The following is a 20,500-nucleotide window of genomic DNA, read 5'->3' as shown; positions in this document are numbered from 1 at the left end:
AATCTTATGCGTATCAGCAAAAAGATTCCTCACAGATGCAATGATCAGCAAAAATAGAGTTTAAGACACTGTATTGCACAAGGGTGAACGATGAGGAAATCCACATGTTAACTTGTGCAAAGGCATAAGCCTGAATTAGCCGTAACAGTCCTGCGGCATGGCTTTGGCAGCATTAGAGATCATTCTAACGCTGTTTTTAGCTGCAGTATTACAGTATTGTTGTATGTTAAAAAATATATACTATTCATCTCTTGTTGTTCTCTTCCAAGCCCGTCTTCTGTTTTCACTGAAGTAATGGTCTTGTGATAGAATCATGGATTGTAATATCTGTGGTTTTTTTCTCTGTATTGCTAATCTTGACATAGCTTCAGTTCTGTCTAGCCTCTGCTCTCCTTTGTAGTTTGATTTTGGGGTGGGTTTTTTTGATTGGTCAAAGCTGCTGAGTTGAGTTTCAGTTAAGATTAAGTGGAGTACTTGTAGGAAAAAAACTGCCTATGTTTCAGTTATAGAGGTGGTGTAATAAGACACAGGACTTGGGCAGATAAACAATTCCTGCCCTAAAGGGTTTAAGGATACAAACCAAACAAGGCTGGAGAAGAGAATGAAATGCCAAATCTTGAGTGAGCTGTTGCACATACCTTCACGAAAATCCTAGTTGTCAGCAGGTATCTGAAGCTAGGAATAACAAAGGCAGACTTGGAGAGGAAGACAGAGTATTGGGGGACAAAAGCTAGGCTGAGAGAGGCTGTGGTTGTTCTTTCCTGGGTAGAGTAGGGCAAGAAACTGTCAAGGTCATCAGTAACAAAATTGTATACAGTCACGTGCTGCTGTTTGAGGTGAAGGTATCTGAGCAATGACGGGGTTCATAGTTACAGGTAATTAAATGTACCTCTGAACTTAAGACCAATGAGGTAAATCAGGGTGACTCTTACTGCAAAACTGCCTGTGTGTGAACACATCATATTTGATTTAAATGATTCCATTGATTTGAATCAAATCATCGAAATGCCTGAGTATTCAAGGTAATGTTTATGCTGCTGAACAAGTTGTACTTTGAGAAGTGTTCCAGGAGGAAACAGCAATGATGGTTAGGATATGTGGAGTAAGAAATTGTAAAGTGTGTGGTTATCACCAAAATGATGTTGTACATCCTTGAGGCAGTTCTTAACATGTTACTCAGCTTAATCCTTTAGCTGGAAGGGCTGAGAATGACCATGGCATAATTTCAAACTGAATGTCATAAGAATAGCTGTAGTATTCTTGTTTTTTTCCACTGACATTTGTTCAGAGTGATTTGCCTTCTGAAATACATTTGCAACTAGTGTCCTGTCCGAGTCAAAACAGAAATGGAAAGACTCAATTTGGAGTTGGAACATTATTTTTACGGGTCACAAATAGTTTTTTTAAATCCACTTCTTATGGACAAAGAGATAGATGCAAGATAGATGGAAGAGTAAATAACAAGGAGAACTGGTAACAACCGGTGAGGTGAATTTACTTTTGTTTTCCTTTGCAGTTTTGGGCACCTCATCTGTTGAAACTGCGTGGATCCCTCTCTCCTAATGAGTTTAATTTTGTTGGAGATGCATCATTATAGCACTCAAGCTTTTAAGTTCTGAAATAACTGAGTTTAGTTTCTGGGAAGTTGAAAATTTTTAGGCTAATTGGAAGTGTGGAATTTGATGGTTTGTGATGTATGTATGACACTAGGTAAGATATCGACTCATGTATAAATGATAAAACATGTATTTAGTAAACATCTTTAAAGTGTTTCTTTGAATGTTGAGGGGAAAATAAATCAGAAGGCATCTGACTAAACAGATTGAGAATCTAATTTTGCATTATTTAAAACAACATAGTCTGTTTTAATGTGGAAAAAGCTAGAAGATTAATGAGTTGGAGATGCAATGATGTGATGTGTTTTAGTAAATGATTTGAACTCCATTTCAGTAGGAGTTACGTTTTTATTGATTGAAAATAATCTTTTATCATTTTCGTATCTTTAAAACTATTATAGTTCAGGGATGTCAAGTCACATTTTTCTGTACTGTAGTGTACAGGTAACAAAGGAAGAGCATGGTTATTAAGCTTTCCCTCCATAAAGGTATGCCTCTAACTGTATAAGCAAAATCTTGCATGTTCATATGTCACTAGATGCATAGACACATAATGTAGTTTGGGTGACTGCATATTTCAAATTCATACTCAGAGTTACCTGTTTTCTTAGGTGACAAGTTTACTGTTGGAATAACAAAATCTTTTGTAAAGTTAGTGTTACTCCAACAAGGTGCTGACCCTTTATTTTTTCCTCTGATAGGTCAGCTGCTGTATTTTAATTGACCCAGACTTTTTAATTTTTCTGTTCTATAGTAAATGGCTAAAGTATACACTGATGGTTTAATGAGGCTCAGGACAAATGAATGGTAGTGCATTCTGGTAATTATGTAGGGTGTATTCTTTATGCAGCTGATAACCTTGTAATCAAAGATACATTTGCAATTGAAGCTGGTTAATGTACAAGACTGTTCTTTGTCTTGTATATAATAGAAATAGATTATTTCTTACTTGAACTTCTATAAAATGGGCCTTATTCAGAATTGCTGCTGATTATTGGTATATTCTTGTGCTAATAAACTTTATTAGCAGTAACTAGCTTTTGGAAGGCATGGGAGAATTTTATGGAGACTTGAGAAGAAGGTGACTCTTTTCCAAATAGTCAATTCTGAAGCAGCAGCAGAAGTTTATTTCATTTCTGTATTCTTAAGCACTGTAAAACACAATTACTAATGGAGGAATTTGGATTAGATAACTCCCAGAAATGAGGCAGTGAGAACCAGGAATGGTTTCAGGGAGGGAGCAAACTGTAGGATCAGTTAAGTTGGATTGGGGGATTCTGGAGTAAGTATCTCTTCATATTGCTCTTAGCAAGAGCTCACATGGCATTAATATCATGTGCAACCCTGTTACTAGATCACTTGTAATTTACATGTACAAGTACAATAATCTGATTAATTTTTTTAGTACTGCAGTAAATCTATGTTCAGGATTTGAACTTCCAGCTTGGTCTTACAGTGCTTGATTTTCTCTATGGCCTCACTTTGCTCCTATATCTTCTTTCTTCCTTTTCAACATTGGAATCCTTTAATTCTGTCCTTTCTATGGTCATGATTGTTTTTTTGGGGTTTGGTTTTTTTTTTTACCTAAAAGTAGAAGTTTCTTTCTTAGCTTAAATTGTACTGGAATTTTTCTCTTGCTCTGTGTTCACTGTTTTTTCTGTTTATTTTGACAATGCATGAATTTACCTTTGTGTAAGAAAACACGTGAAACAACAAAAGGGAATTTCTTAGTTTACATTTGTAAATCATAAGGTAAAAAAGTGGAAAGAAGATTTGGGAAGAAAGTCCCTGAATAAAAGATTTTATGATGATTTCAGCTGTCTGTATTTTTTTTCAGATTGTAATTTGGAGTCGTGAAGAATTTGCAGGCTTTCCACAATGGGAGAAAGGACAGATTGTATGAAGTCACATAGTTCACTGGCTGAATATGACCCCATCAATAAATCAGACAGGACAGATCCAGATGACAGCTGTGAAATGCAGGATGCAAACCAAAATACAATGCAACTGAAGAAAGAAATATCTTTGATAAATGGGATAAGCCTTATAGTAGGCAACATGATCGGTTCAGGTATCTTTGTCTCTCCCAAAGGAGTTCTCATCTACAGTAAATCTTATGGATTGTCTCTAATAATTTGGGCAATTGGAGGGATTTTTTCAGTCTTTGGAGCCCTCTGCTATGCTGAACTTGGAACCACTATTACAAAGTCAGGAGCCAGCTATGCATACATTTTGGAGTCTTTTGGGAGCTTCATCGCTTTTATTCGTTTGTGGACCTCACTCCTAATTGTTGAGCCAACTAGTCAGGCAATTATTGCCATCACCTTTGCTAACTACATAGTTCAACCTTTCTTCCCTTCTTGCGATCCTCCATATTTGGCTTGCCGTCTCATAGCAGCTGCTTGTGAATGTAAGTATTTCTTGAAATTTACTATGGTAATTTTTTATCCAAGGTTTAGTTTTTAATAAAACAAATCCTACCAAGTCCCAGAGTTGTTGCATGTTGAATCTGTGGTGTTTTGAGTTACAGTGCGGAAAAGAACAGTTTTCAGCACATGAGTAACTTGCAGGAATTCATTCAGTGAATTACCATTTTCTCATTCAGAAGCAGAACAAGGTATTTAACTCTTCAAAGTTTACTTACGTTGCAAAAATGGAGGAAAATGTTTTTTTTATCTCAGAGAGGTATGCTAAATCAAACCTTAAGATAGGTGTGGTCTAAGAGTTGTTGCAGAGTAGCTCTTATGCTCTAAATTCTGGTGTAATTCATTTTACAATAGCTTCTCAATGTAGACATGCTTAAGTAATTACTCTGGTAGGGTTTCAAAAGATTGTTCATAGAGATTATTCTTTATGCTTGTATCACCAGTACAACTGTACCTGTTGAAAAGGTTTTGAAAAGCAGACATTTTGTGTGCCCATAAAACACTGAAACATTTGTAATTGGATAGCCAACTGTTAGTCAACACAGGGGAAGAACAGTCCACATGCTTCAAATCAGGACTGTTATGCTGTATCAGGAGAATGAAACTGTATGAATGTACTGTGTGTGTCTTATTTAATTTTAGGTATTTCCTATTAGAATTGTTGATAGACATATTTTATGATTCCAGCAAACAATGAAAAATGTATTTCAGAAAATCCGTATCACAATCCTTCCTCACGTACTGATCAGTCACTGTGTGTTATGGAGCCTGCTGTCCCTATTGATGTGATGCTTTTATCATAAAAACTGATACAGAACATGGGCTTTTTCACTGCCAACAATATGCTACAGCGAGGAGATGTGCTGCTTCTAGCTGCTTCTTTTTTTGAGGCCACAGGGAGTCTGTTGAAACAGCTCTAATGTTTCTTATTGCAGTTGTCTATGTAGGACTGCAGGAGGGGAAAGACAGAAAAGTAGTGTGTGCTGCAAATACTTGACCTCTGTAACTAGCTGTGAACATCATAGTTTCCCCTTCCATTTTTTAAGTTAACTTCTTGCTGTTGGGAAAGCAGTAATGAGCTGGTCCAGGTAGTGGGAAGAATAATCACAAACTTCTTCCAAAACATGTGAGCTTACTCAGTTCTGTTCCCTCCATCTCCCTCCTCCTTTCCAAATGTGTGTCCATATCTTGTTGTGCCAATCTCGGGAAAGAATTGAAGGGCCTGTAATGTCATGTTCACATTCCTAAGAACAGATACTGTCCCATGGTATCCTGGCACAGGTTCAGGAGTGTGGGGAAATCTGCCCTTCTGTTTAAGGGATCTCATTTGAGGGGAGAGCCCTTATAAAAAGCAGTTTATCACAAAGCAAGAAATGAAGAGGAAGTGATTCAACTGAAATGATTATATAGTAGATGTAGAAAAACAATGTGATGTCCTCTACACCTGCTGCTAAGAGAGGGGATTTAGCACCTTTTTCTGTAGTGGAGACATGTGACAGCAATGTCACTGTCATGTAGGTGGAACAGCTTACTTCTATAGTCCATTTTTTGATTTAAATGCTTGTTCTGCCCTGCTCTAGGTGTCAGTCCTGAGGCGCTCTGCCTTGCTCTACTGCTCCTGTTAAAGCCTACACTTCTTCCTGGCCTGGCTGGGCTGATGTGTGTCACATTCTTAGCTCTGGATATGATTAAAACTTTTATTAATGAAGTTGCAGGGAGTGAAAGCCTGAACGTTGGTTAGGTACAGATTGTATGTGAGGATGGGTGGGTTTGTTGTGGGGTTTCTTTTTGTTTTGTGTTTTTAACTGTATTAATAACAGTATTATATCTAGTGTGAGATCAGTCTTAGTGTTACACAGCATTACTTCATCAATCATTTTGGCCATGGGGGTAGCATCTGGTGCTACAGAATGAAACTTGACAGTTCTCAGGCACTTTAAGTAGCTAAATGATAATTAAGTTGAAGAAAATGTGAGAGAATAATTTTAGTAAAAGAAAGAGGGAGGGGATGTGGCCTATTCAGATTCTTGATTATCTTTCTTTTAAGATATTGGAGACAGAGTATCATTTCCTCTGGAGACCGAGCCCTGACTCATTAAAAGAAGGAGTTAATAATAATTACTACCAATGAAAGTTGTTTAGAACAAAACAAACAAAAAAAAAAATGGCTGAAATAAACACTGCGAGGAAATAGATAATACAGATCACTAATACTGAAGAGCAGAGCAAGCAGAGTTGTTTTTTTCCTGAGGGCTGTTTGGAAGCTGCAGCAGTCATGACTTTTGAAATATGATACAGCTGTTTTTTCCCCTCTTGTCAAGCTCAGTGGAATCTCTTTCAGCTATTCCACTTGGCCAGGCTGTCTAGTATGCTAGTGCCTTGTTTTTGAGATCATTACCTTTCCTTTGTTATCTTTTAAAAATTATTACTTTACTATTTGATAACTGTGCTCAAGTACCAGAAAACTGGTGATAAAACGTACACTGGAATATAACCACTTTTTTACTAGCTCAAGAAAGCACTGAGATCTGGGGGAAATATTTAAATTTCTGAGTTGGAATCAATAATGTAATGATAATCTGGGTGAGAAAAATGTATACTGAATTAGTGTTTTGTTGAGTAAAGAATACTGAAGATAGTGACTCCTGTTCCATATTCAGCATTTGAGTTCAGGCGGTTGTCTGGCTTTCCACTTGAGGAAGAAGTAATAAATGCAAAAACAGAATGTTGAGAACCATGAGAACAGTGTATTTAAACAATAGCTTGAGAAGTGTTTGCTGGGAAAGTTGATCATATGAGTAAGTTTAGTCAGCTGCTGTTAGCAAAAGATTTGTGAAATCTGAAAGTCTCATTTCAAGTTCCATTACAATCTTGTGAAATAGGTCTGATACTAGTTTATTTTAGCATAGAGGAAGAAGTATACTCCAAACACTTACTACTACCAGTTCTTAAAAATCCAGATTAATGTTACATTAGCTGTAAATCAGGTGTTATTTGGTCAGATCTGCTCTAACCTCACTTTGTAATACAGTTTAATACAACTAGAAAAGAGTATTGAATTGCCTGTGACCATATTTAGTATTGCAAATAATCCATGGGTGTTGAACCCATCCTCAGCCTAACAAGGAAGGATAAAAAACTTTTCAAACACTATTTTAATAAATTTGCTTAAATGAATTTCTATATAATCTTTCATATATCAGAACGATATTGATACCTTGAAATTAATTATTTCATATAACAGTTTCTTTAGCTTCAAGATAGATGTGGAGTGCAGCTGATGAGGGATAAAGTTTAGGAAAAAGGGTGTGTAATCAGAGAAGGGGAGGGTCTTTCCATCTTTTGAAGCAGTGTGTTTAGAACATCTCTTTCTATGGTTTTGTTTAAACCAGTGTATTTTGCTTAGTTTAACCTAAGTAATAGTATAACAAGTAAGTACATATTTTGATTATAATTAAAAATATTTGAAAAATGAATTAAACAATGTTGTTCAAATAGTCTTTTTTCCTTTTTACTTCCCCCTCCCCCTGTCCCCCCCCCCTCCAGGTCTTCTAACGTTTATAAATTGTGCCTACGTTAAATGGGGAACACGGGTGCAGGATATATTTACTTATGCTAAAGTTACTGCTCTTATTGTCATCATCATAACCGGACTTGTCAAAATATGCCAGGGTAAGCTTATAAAATTAAAGCAAAGGTTTGTTTTTATCAGTTATACTGAGTGAGTGGTCTAAAGACTGTAAAATACCTTTGTGTGTGTTATCAGATGCCTCAGTGTGAGCATAATACAGCCACTTTGAGAACACCAATAATACCACAGTGTTAGGAATTATTATGATATTGTATCATGAGAAGTTATGCTATCTCAGTTGACTTTGAACTGGGTAAAAGAAGGTAACTGATTGCTCGGCAATGTTGTGCAATTTACAGCCTGCAGTATGGAATAATAAAGGAAATGAAAACAGCAACTACAGAGCTAGCAAAATGTGATGGGAGCAGAGAAAGCTGTAAATTTCTGTAAGGAGCATACTGCTTTACAATGAGATCAGCTGAATATTTTTTTTACAAAATGAGTTTTGTGTAAGTCTAACTGAACTTGAAGCAAAAATAGCTTTGTAAAGACATAAGTAGATTTATGAAACTGCAGTCTTTTTTTTTGCGCAGATCCTGAGTTCTGTTATAGCTGTTGAGAATTAGAAAGTTGCTGGGGTTTTGTTGTTTTTAATTTTTGTGTATGTTGGGAATTATGCTTTAAAGTTAGAGGAATTCTGAACTTAGTTGTGTTCTTAGCCTTTCCTTTAGGGAGAATTTATTGGTGTGTTAGCTTAAAAAAATTACCCTGCTTTCAAAGCTGCCATAAAACTCTTTCCCTGGTAGTCTGGCAATTTGTGTCCTTTGCTCTAACCAGTTATTGATGAAAGTCCGTGAGCAAGTTAATTATTGTGAGTGGAACAAAAATATGCATATGAGAGCACCATGCTGGGGCGTTTAATCCTTAGCACATCTGCCCATCCCTTGTTTTGTAGATACTGAGCTTGTTCACTACAAATTTCCTTGACAGTCTCCCTTCTCTGTTTCTTAACTCAGCAGTTACTCTGCCTATGTTTGTGTCAAGAGAATAATGATGTCTGATTAGGATAAAAAGTCACAGTTTGTGTAGACATAGGGGAAGACATTTTTGAGGCCTCATATATTTGCCTGGCCAGTTCTGTTGAAGTCTATAAATGTTTCAGGATGCATAGTACAGGGCACATTCTGGAGTTACTATGTAACTCGCCTTTCTGTATTTGTTGGGTTTGTTTGTGTGTCTGTATATGTAAAATAGTCTGAATATGTAAAGCTTCCATTGATGAGCTTGTCTTGACTTGCTTGTAGTCAACAGATGGCACAAGTTCTCACAAATACTGGTTCAAAAAACAACACACTTTTTCTCTTAGCTTGGGAAAATTTTATCTCAAGTAACAATAGTATTTTATGTTCTGTTAATTGTTCTCAGTTTTCTATTTTTAATAGCTAAAACTGAAACATCCATTTAGGGGGGTTGGGTTGTTTTCGTTTTTTTGGTCATAGTTATCTAAAATCAACTTTAATCTTTGTTTTCGTATAGGCTGAACGATTGAAAATTTAAAAGGATATAGAAGGATAGAGTAATTATTTTATAAATATGTTATAAAAAATACCCTTAGCCTGAGTACTGTCATTGCCAGTTGTTTGTAGCTTAGACTGTAACTTAATGTTGCTGATTTTTTGTGCCATTGCAGACAAACTAGGTGTTTTAAGTATAGAACAGTGTCATCCACTGAGCATAATTTTTAGTGGTTTAAACATCATGCTTGTTCTCGTGGCTGAAGCACAGAGCAGAATTGGAAAAGGGGCTTCATAAGCAGCTTTGAGGGAATTAGGGTTTCTGAGGTTTTTTGTATTTGTGTACCAAATCGAAAAAAATCATTTGCTGTATTTTATTATCCTGTACTTCATTGTATTTCTTCCACACACAGGACATTCATCACACTTTGAGAACTCTTTTGAGGGATCCTCTTTTGATATCGGAGACATTTCCCTCGCACTCTACTCTGCCTTGTTCTCTTACTCGGGTTGGGATACGCTCAATTTTGTAACAGAAGAGATCAAAAACCCAGAAAGGTAAATGGTTTGAGCTTTCTAAACCTGCATAGTTCCCAAGTTGCTTGTTTTGTGGCTGTCTTTCAATAACTCATTCTGAGCTTACATAGGAATGAGTAGAACTGCTCTGTAGTCTAGATGGTAAGGCTGTAAGCAGCCACTCGCAAAGATTTACTAGTTTTAAACTCTATTAAAAATGAAGAAAAAACCCCAGTGTTAGGAATAAATAAGTCTTGGTGATTGCTGTATTCTGTGGTTGATAAACTTTCAGTTCAAGATGTTGCTACTGGTTTTACAACAGGTGTTAATATTGCAGTGAAACAGTGTAGTCGGTGCTGTGTTTATCTGTGCAGTGATTTGGATTTCGTATTTAACAGTTATCTTCTCCGTGAATTTATGCTATAAAAGTGTGAATGACTAATCTTGTTCAGTTGCAAGTCTGTAAGCAGGTGCTTTTATGTTAAAAATAGAATACCATTTGATCATTTTTGCGTCCTATTATAAGCAACAGCTCAGATTGCTACAGCTGAAAGATAAAGAATGGAAGAGATATTTTTTTTTCCAATTCTCTCAATTGATTTTGACTTTTTCAGTTTGTTCTGTTAGCCCTGAGTTCTATGCTGTGCATTTATTTAACCAGAAAAGTTATCTATTAAAAAGATAAAATAGCAAGTAAGTATTTTAACTCTAAAAATAGCTATTTTTAGTCAGACTGCATTTCAGGTTGGCCATGTTCCCTTAAATTGTCTTGCAAAGATTTGTTATACATATTCAGAAGAGTTGTACATTTTGTGTTTGCATCAGTTATTTGGTCCTTCAAATTTATTTTCTTTTTCTGTTGAAAGAGCTCTACTTCTCCGTGCTGTTTCAATGCCTTTTCATCTTTTTAAAGTTAGTGTATTGTGCTGTGTTATCACTTGGATAACTCTATTAGGTATATTGCTTTGAAAAACAATTTTTGTCACAGGCTATCTAGCTGATGAAAATGTCATTAGATTAATTTGCTAGATGCATTTATAGGCGTCAATGCCTAATACAATTTTCTGTCTTGGTAACAACTGTAGCTGATAAAGTGAACTTCAAATTTCAGCTTTCTACAGTGACAATTCTTGGGAATAATGAGATGTTCCAGACTTCTATAAAATTGCTCCAAGAATTCCGTATTTTTCATGTTCACTTAATTCATGGTGCCCTCATGATTACCCAATCAAAAGTTGAAAGTTAAATTTGGGATAGTACATTGGCTTTAAACTTGGGTGATACAAAATCCTTAAAATGCCATTTCAGCTTTTTGTTGCATTACATAACATTTCTGAATATATTTATCATTGTTTTTCTAATTCAGTTTCTTCTCTGTGCTGAGGTTCACCAGTCTCTTACTGTGAGTGTGGAACCTGGAAGCAGAGTCAGAACTCCCAGTTACTAATTTACTGATTTATAGTGGAGTTGTGGTGTGTCTGTGTTTTTCTGCTTCCACAGCACCAGACAGAGCCAGCTGGAGTTCTGGACCTCAGGATATTTTTGAGGAAACTTCCAAAGTGCATTTCCTTTTTCTGCTTTGTGGGGTTTTTGTTGTTTTTTTGTTGTTACTGAAAATTATGTTCATGGCAAATGCTCATCCATGTCACCATGCCATGTTTGATTTCAAACTGGGCAAATTTGAGAGTAACGCTCTTAGATCTGCTTTCTCTTTTGAGACATTTGAATATCCCTGCAAGCTTTGGGGAAAGAATAAGGCTGAGAAAAACCAAAGCCTAAAATTGAATGTTTGCTTCTCCTTCCGCTTTGCGGTTTCTCCCTGTGGAACTGCAGACTCAGGGCTTGAGTTCATCTCGGCTTTAAAATGAATCGTATCTCTTTACATCTAGAGGTTTGCAGTGTTTTCATGTTACTCTAGACTTCTTTAACACAACTTTTAGACATGTGTTTGCTGGTAAGATGCGCTGCATCCTGAGATGAACAGCTGTGTAGCAATCTTGGATCAGCCCTCTGCATCTCTGTTTCTGCAGTTACGCAGCCTAGTTAGTTTTCTGCAGTAATGAGTGGAGGTGAGAAGATCAGAGGTTGGGTTTGGTTTAGTGGGTCACCCTGCATTATCAGTTCTAGAAGTAGGTGCTAGAATAGCAGCATTCCCCAGGCAGAATGAGTGAGTAACTCAGAGCTCTGCCCCTTTGGGTTCCAGTTGTGGTAATTAACATGGCCAGTAGAAAATTTAAAGCTTGAAGACTTTGATTTGAAGGCTATTATTATGGATCTCAATCCCCTGAAGTTAGGGTACTTGAAGAGCGGTTGCATTGAATCCCTTTTTACACCTAATTTCAGGTTTCAAGTTACTGCAAAAAAATTAGATTTTTTTCAAGTGTTCTATACTAGTATTGCTAGTTTTAAAAGAAATTAAACTTTTTTTAGAGAAACCTATTTTGAAATCTTTATTCTGTCTTCATACCTTTTATCTCTAAGGTAAAGGATGCAAATAAATAATTTATTCTGTTATTAATGGATATTTTTTTCCTGGGTTGTGGGTTTTGTTTTGGTTTTTTTTTTTGTCTTACAGGAACTTGCCACTGGCAATTGCAGTGTCTATGCCAATTGTGACTGTTATCTATATTATGACCAATATAGCTTACTATACGGTGCTGGATGTCAAAGCTGTTCTTTCTAGTGATGCTGTGGCAGTGGTAAGTTGACAGTGTGGTATTTTGCTATATTTGACTTTTCACCTTGTAGGGCTGCATTTCATTTTAAGGACCAGAACAGGAAAAATCCCTTCTTTATTATAGTATTTCACTGGATACAGGAAGACAGAACAACTCATCATGAATAATTTAATCTTTAATAGAAAAACAGTTAATAAAATCACATATAAAAATAATATATTACCAGATTTATGAAAACAAGCACAGAGACATCTTGTTAATGTATTTTGCAAAGACGCTAATTAGACTTGTGTGCTTTGAGCTGATTGTAAATTAGACTCATTAGTATGTAATTGTCTTCTCTGTTCTTTCATGCTACAGTATGTAAAAAGCTGGAGCGTTGTGCAGAACAGTGTTGCACTGAGCTACGTTCTGTTGAGCTAATAATTGATGCAATGCATATCTGTAAATGGACGTGTTGCAGCTCAGATATGACAAAGTCTAGCTTTGCATCTCCTTTTTAATGACTTAAATCACTGTCTTCCCAACATTGTATTAATTCCAACACCTTTCAATATTTTAAAATTAATTTTTTTTGCGTATGGATGGAAGTTTGAATCCAATTAAAATATGTAAGCTTCTGAAAATAAAAACTGGTCAAAACATGTTTTATATTTGAAATAGTCATTAAATGAAAGTGAATGGGGTTTTTTGCCCTGTAGCTAGTGACTTAATTGGATACTTCTGGTTACTATATCCTTTAGAATTGAGTCTTGGAAAATTTAATCTTCTTTCTGGTTATTTAAATTGGAGGAAAAGAGAGAGTGTTCCTCCATTTTAGATTCCCAGTTGGCTTCTAAAATTTCAGTAGTTAGACAGTGGACAGAGTTTTAAATACATCAAAATGAAGTAAGTATTCACTCTGTTCCCACAGAGGATTACTATGGTTAAAAACTGGCTTAGCAAATCAGCAAACTTTTGTTGCAGATGTTTAGGCAGATGGTTCCACAAAAGCACTTACTTGACTTCCTTTCATGTTTGAAAAATATTTATATTTTATGTAAGCTTTCAAAGTAGTTTATGGTAAATGCGTGCTGTAACTTGTTATTTCAAATGTAAATTATGCAAATGTTTATTTCAAAATGTATTGAAAGTGAATAAACCTTGATTCTTTGCCTCTTTTTAGCTGAAATACAGAAATACAAATTTATCATAAAATATATTGTGAAATATATTGGTAAAACACATTAGAATGAAACAAGACAAGGACAGAAACTATTTTAATTTCAAAGAATCGTATGCTAAGGGGTAAATAAAATCTCCAGGAATATTTATTTCTGTTGTAGGCTATACTATCCCATATAAAATACCTTCCAGTGACTGATAATGGAATTTTTAAGTCTTGCCTATAATTAATTCAGACAAAACTAAAATCCTATGCACAGACCTTCTATAAAGCAACACGCTATTGTTTTTTTCTAACAAAGACTTGGAAAATATACTCCTTTGACAGCAATGAAATTGTCAAATTCAGCCTATCCCCTAGAGTGCCTGCTCTGCTGCTCCTGCCCTTTTGTCATCGCAGAGATTTGTACAGCCATTTGGTGAATAGGATCAGAAAAATTGATCCACCCTGGGAGACTGAGGGAGTGGATCAGGAGTGGGCCTGTCCAATCTATGTTGCTGTACACAGTAAGTGGTAGCACTGCAGCAGCAATTGGTGACCAGATAAAGGAGGAACGGCAGATGCCTGGATTTTCACTGGATGTCAGGATTGGCAAATACTTGCACTTTAAAGCTTAACTAATGTTCTGTCTAAAGGCATTTTTGCTGAGACATCTCATCAGCTAGCAAACAATGGTCTTCTGATGGCCACTACTTACATCAGTTTTAGAATGATAAGGTGAAAGTACAGCCAAAGTTTAATACTTAACATGGCTCATTAATGATTCCTTTTCATTGCTGATATGAATTTAATCACCCAGTTTTATGAAACCAACTTTAAGCATCTGCTCATATATTAGCAAGGAGTGTGGAGCTCTGGAAGGATGTCGGTAGAGTGGAACAGTTGACATTGAGGACCTGAAGTGCACACTATACATAGTTCAGGAGTATTTTACTTGGGACTATCTCTAATGAGGTCCTGTGGACTGAATGATTATGTGTGGTTGGATTGTAGTAGAGGTATGCTGTTGAATTTAGTCTTTCAATTTAGTCTGTTCTAAAAGGGAACCTTCCTTTAGTGCCAATGCTAAGCCGTGTGAACCAAAAAGCAGTAAGTGGCAGTAACCAGGAGAGTTGTTTCAGAAGTGCACATGCTGTCCAAATCAAAACATGCATAATGCATCCATAGTTTTCTAGTGAATAAGGGGGGAAAAAAGAGCTAATGACTGTAATGGTCTGTGTTTGAAAAGCCTTGTATAATACAGAAATGTAAAAATTTTTGTGGTGAAATTTCTCTGGGTAGTAGAAGAATTTTATCCTCAGTAGAATCTTTAAGAAGACTTGAGGCATTGTGGTCAGTGGATAAATGAAGAAAGGAGAATTAAGCTATTCAAAAAACTAATCTGATGAAAATGGGCCACTTTGATCTGCTCACATATTCTACATGTGATAAATGATAAAGATAGTTGTATTGCCGCTGTGTAGTTGTAGGGTGAAAATTACAGTAGTGATTTTTTAAAAGAAACATGGTAGTGATGTTTCTGGAAGGATAAAATTTTAGGAAGGAGTGGATTAGCTTTCTCCTATGCATTTTGGTGAAGAGGCTTTGAGCTGGAAAGGGAGGGAAAGTATTTCCAGTTTCTAAACAATGAGAGTGAGAGTTACAAGTAAAAGAAATATCATGAATAGTGTATTTTTGCATATCACATCGCATACTGTTTTTCTTGGTGACTGGGAGGCGAGAAAAGTCTTACCAAGGGATGATACGGAATAAAATGATAAAAATGTCCTTCTTTTACTTCAGTGTTAGTTTCATTGTGGTGTAGTCCCAGTGTCGGGGCTAAGAAACTCATGTTTTTAAGCTCCTTTTTATTCAAGTAATTTAAGTAATGCAGCAATAGCTAGCTTAGAAGTTCTGCAAATACTCTTCAGGCAGTTGCTGATCATGTAAAAATCACTTCCTTTTTCAAAGACTCCTGTCAGTTTCACAGTTGCTTTCTGTTTTACCTCCTTATGCAAACCATCACAACCCTTACTGTTAAGTTTTGTGCATATGAAGCTGTTACTCAGTAGTGCACACACACACTTAAAATAGATAAAAGCAGAAATGTTATCTCACCTTTTCCTGTCACTGAACAACTATTTTTTTTTTTTTTTTTGCATCTGGGAGCACCATTGTATTTCTTGTTTGTGAAGAGGGCAGCTGGCTCCACAAGCACTCTTTGGGCTGCTTCATTTTCTAACGGGAAAGAACATACTGGCTGCCAGTGTTTGGTCATGTCTGGGGTTTTTTTATTTGAGTTCATACAATAAGTGATACTTGGCAGCTTACTTCTTTTACTTGGAAAAGCTAAAAATGATTCCTGGTTGAAGCAAATGGTTGTCCTCCATAGCTGGCTGTCATCTTTCTTGGAGCTGTACAGTTTTGCCAGTGAATTGGGGGTGAAGATGATGACTTCAGTTGCATCTTTGAACACCATCTTGTGAGTCCTGCACTGATCAATCCAATTTACCCTGGTGTATTCATATTCTGGAGCAGACTTGCTTTGCTTTGATATGCCCTTTCCAGCAATGAACCAGGAATGTGGGAGGGTGTGTGTTTTAGCTGTTTTACTCCTCTTTGGTGTATAATTTGACAAATGAGTCTCTTTCCCTCTAACTGAATCCATCCAGAAATTCTTAAGTTACTCTTAGACCTTTCGGGTATTACTTCTTTTCCTTCATTTAGGCAGTCACTTGCTGCTTTTCTGAAGAGGGAAGTCTGCTTGTCTTTGGCTGCCAGTTTCACGTCCCCCTTCTTTGCCTGCACTGGCACCTCTCAGCAAGGGTCCTTTGGATGAAATGCACATTCTGTACCTTATAATGGAAGAACTCTTCATTAGGGAGAGGCACTTGCTTTTAGAAGAGGGCTGTTCTGTAAGTCATTTGCCTTCTTTCTTGGAGCTAGCTGTAATTCACTACCAATGCAGCACTCCTGTTGCCAGTTACATAGAATTCCTCTGACTTTAGAGGCCAAGCTGAAAAGCTGAGCCAGAACTTGAGAGAGTGCTGCTTAATACTTTCAGTACAAGAAAGGTAAGAGACTTTGGAAAACATTCTTTATTCTACAGCTAGCTATTAAAAATGCTAAGAAAAGAATGAACACCTGAGAAGATTTAAATTGAGTATCTTCAGCACCTTCATGAAGACACAAATGAAACTGCTTTCCTGTTGGAGCTGGCATCTGTAATCTTTATGTGGGCCATGTAGCAGAGGCATGTTGCATGCAGTAGACATGCAATATATTAATGCAGTAGAGTAGTGATGGTTTCTTTTACCATAAGATTGTATTGAGTGACCCAAAGATGAAGAGAGAATTTAATGCTGGACCTTGCACTGCACTGGTACCTTTTTCTCCGAGAAAAGTAATTGCCAGTAATACAAGGAGAGAATTATTTCTGAATAGAATCAGTCAACAGAACGGTGGTTGAAACAAGAATTACAGGAAACCTGAACATTTAAATTGTTTTCTTTTGCACCTTTACAATTTTCTGACTCTGTTTTCAGTTGATGTGCACTCTCTTTCCTTTCTTTAATATATATGATATTAAATCTAATTTGATCAAACTGAATGGATGTCATACAGTATCTTGACAAATGTAATGTATGGCAGTGGAAGAAAATGTCCATCTACTCAGTGGCTTTTTTTGCACATGCTGTTTCCTGATTGCCATAAATGAAGAGTTTCTTTGTTTCCTTTGGAGGGTAGCTTCTTAAAGGCCTGAGAAGCTAAAAATGGATAAAACAGGCTGTAGTTCTGACTGCCAAATCTTCCTGTTATGTGGAATGTGTTTATACTGTGTCTCAAGAGAAAAGTCAAAGCAGAATTAATTGTACTTCCAAGATACTAGTCAGATTGCTTATATGTATTAATCTCTTTACTGCTTTTATATGATTTTCAGGAAGAATGTTACAGAACTGAGCCTGGAAGAGCTTGCATGTATGACAGGATCTTGAAATGAGCTACATAAAGAAGCTCTGTAGATGCCTTTTAAGCCTTCCTAATAGAAACACCTCATAATCTTTGGGTATAGTTTTGTATAAGCTTCTTACTCATGTTAGACCATATTCTCTTTGTGTTTATCCATCTGATCAATACTGTTTAGTGGTTTGCCAGCCCATCATTGCTTGCAGCTACATAAGCTCTCAGTGTAGCCCTATGTTTTTTGTGTGCCTCTTAAGTGCACATTTTGTGTGCAGCTAAGTGTGATGAAGCAGTTCTTAGTTTGTGATTCATAACATAAACGTGGGTCTTTCTAGTCTGTGTGTCTGAATTTCTGGGTGTGAGATAGTATCCCGTGTATGTTGTTGTGGCAGCTCTTTACGCAGGGCAATTCCTGCTGCTTTTAGTTCAACCTGTTTGTATAGAACTGTGGTTTGGACAGGACAGGATAAAATAGCATTCTTGCAAACCATTCACAGGTTAACAACTGATGATCATGAGATCAAACTAACTCAAGATAAAAATAAAATGTAGTTAAACCAGTCATTCATGTCTTGAAAACCAAGCTGTAATTCAGTTTTTGACCATTCTTCTGGGAGTAATGCAACATTTTAGTCATGACAAAATAAGGGCAGTTCAGCTGATACATGGCTGGAAGCTTCTTCCTTCATTATTATTCCCTATTGACGGTTTGGGGAAAAAAACCCAAACCCATAACTAAGGGGAACAATTCCAGGTGCATGTTTCTCTGCAGTGTGTGTGTATATATTTGTGTATCCTACATGTCCAATGGATGGGAGGGCATAAAAGGTCTTTATCTGTAATTGCAAGTGCTGTATCAGCCACTGAATTCTCTTACTGTTTCCTAGCTGTTAGAAGCAGTTACAGGTCAAGTCTGGACTACAGGACTTGTCAGACTATAGCAGAGATGACAATTTAATCTCTTAATCCTTCTTGCTCTTTAGACTTTCTCAGAAGAAACCTGAGAAGAAATCCATCCCCATAGTGGTGGCTTTCTCCTGTTATGGTGGACTAAATGCTTCTGCTATAGCTGCCTCCAGGTAGGCTCCTCTGTCATCCTCCGCATACCCTTGCGAATGCTCCATTCTTTCCCCTGTTGCCAGCTCATTTGTTTTTATAAATGCACTTCACTACTCCCAGAAGTAGTGGTAGTTAAAGTGGATTTGGTCAGGTGCTCAGTTCAGTCCAGGTCTCTGGCTCATTTGTGGAGGATCCATGATTGTACAATTGTGGTTTTAGCAGAAAGCAGCCACTAACTCTTCTCCCTCCCCCCCCCTTTTTTTTTCTCTTGGTACAGTGCACGTGGTGTATGTGCTTGAAGACTTGATTGCTTTTTGTACTTTTCTCTGCCCTTCTTTCTTATGCAAAATTAACCCTCTGACATATGCACACAGTTGAATGCTTATTGTGGCCACTTTCACTTACACTTCAGTAACACTTTCTGTAGGAAACACTATAGAGGTCTTTCGCTTTTGTCCTTGTTCACAAGAGAGGATAGCTCAGCTTTGGAGAAGATGTTTCTTGGCATCTGTTAAAATGGGAGTGTTGAAGGATTTATAAATGTGTACTCTAAAGTATAAAAGTGTGTTTATTTGTCTGAGTAGTAATTCACCAACTTGGCTGATTTTTATGTTAGAAATGAGGGTGAAACCCTGTCAGAAAACACCTGTATAAAGGCAGGTGGGTCTGTACTTGTCATGTTAAGCTAGTTAGTATCACTAGAAAGTTTAGTGAAACTTCAAGTACCTTTCAACTTTGTTTTGCTGAAAGATCATTTTGCAGGCAGATCTACTTGGCAAACCAAGCTGAACTTTTGAGATCATTCTCATTTAAAATACTCTTTTGCATTACCTCACATAGGAAAAAGTTAAGCTCTTGAAGTTAATGCTCTACTCTTTGCTTTCTCAGGAATCCCAGTTACAACATTAGAAGGTATGTTGGAAATGACAGTGTTTGGTAAAGGCTGTTACTAGTTTTTTCTCCTTTTTGAAGAGTCTGATTCGTACAGATCTAGGGAAATTAATTCTTTAGCCTTTGAGATGGATCAACAGCTGTTAGACATCATAGACATGATCAAGACATAGCTTGCATCCAGAATACACTGAATCTATAATATTTTAATCTGTGTATGATTTGTGGCAGTGATACCATAGCTTTGCCTTAACTCTTTGTGGTTTTTACTGCTCATATGAGGTGATAGCTGTTTTCCAGGATATGTCAAACAGCATTAGCGTGTCTTAGAAAGATTGGCTATGCATTGTAGGAGGGAAATGACCTTTGAGTTAGTCTCACATCTGGCATTCCACACTGGCCCATGGCTAGATGTTTCAAAAGGAAATGGGAAATTCTTGCAAAGAACAAATGCCAGCCTGCCTTTTAGGAGAAAAAGTTTCTCCAAATGACATATTGGCTGAATTGCATCCTGCAGCATAAGATTACATTCATATATTTTCTCTATCTTCTTTAACTTTAGCTGTTAATACTACTTATCTAAATGCTTATCCTCTAGGCAGCCTTACTAAACATCTTAATTCTCTAACATCTTGTTGAGTGAGTTCTGTATCTTAGATTATTACATATATATAAAAAAAAAATCCTCTAGCAGTTTTAAGTTTGGTGTCTTAAGTAATTTCACCTGCTGTTTGGTTTCAGAGATCAGCAGTCCAGATATAAAGCATCCTTTAAAATATTACAACAATTGCCTATTAGAATTTTCATCTTGTCCTCATTCTTCCTTGTTCTGGAGAAGTTGTCTTAATTCATTCACTGAATCGTTATGAATTACATTCTGCTTTGGGAGATCAGGTTTCGCAGAGTTGCATTTAGATCCAGTAAGGATCTGAGAGAAGCACTATGGGTTCTAGTAATTATTTGTTCTTGAGCAGCAGAAATCTTTTATATGCAACCATGTAAGTTACTAGTCATTTGTTCAATCAACTGAAAATGGGTAATCCACGGTATACAGAACGTATTCTTATGACACGGACTTTTGCTAAATTGATGTTCTGATTTCAGCATGAAATAAATTCATAC

General features: G+C 36.6%; 1 protein-coding gene across 6 annotated transcripts in view; it reads left to right on the top strand.

The window, feature by feature from the left end:
- Nucleotides 1-20,500, top strand: part of SLC7A6 (solute carrier family 7 member 6) — a 30,039-nt gene that overhangs the window by 2,825 nt on the left and 6,714 nt on the right. For 5 of the 6 annotated variants that reach the window (XM_040615095.1, XM_040615089.1, XM_040615093.1 and 2 more), the window contains 4 exons: nucleotides 3,454-4,026; nucleotides 7,589-7,714; nucleotides 9,541-9,685; nucleotides 12,219-12,342. In XM_040615095.1, the coding sequence (XP_040471029.1) occupies nucleotides 3,495-4,026; nucleotides 7,589-7,714; nucleotides 9,541-9,685; nucleotides 12,219-12,342 (927 nt within the window). In that variant the 5' untranslated portion in view covers nucleotides 3,454-3,494. Of the gene's footprint in view, nucleotides 1-255; nucleotides 1,711-3,453; nucleotides 4,027-7,588; nucleotides 7,715-9,540; nucleotides 9,686-12,218; nucleotides 12,343-20,500 lie in introns of those variants that run through there. The other variant, XM_040615094.1, reaches the window with a different exon arrangement.

This window comes from Falco naumanni, chromosome 15, assembly GCF_017639655.2.
Source record: "Falco naumanni isolate bFalNau1 chromosome 15, bFalNau1.pat, whole genome shotgun sequence".
NCBI lineage: Eukaryota > Metazoa > Chordata > Aves > Falconiformes > Falconidae > Falco > Falco naumanni.
This window is presented reverse-complemented; position numbering and strand designations above follow the sequence as displayed.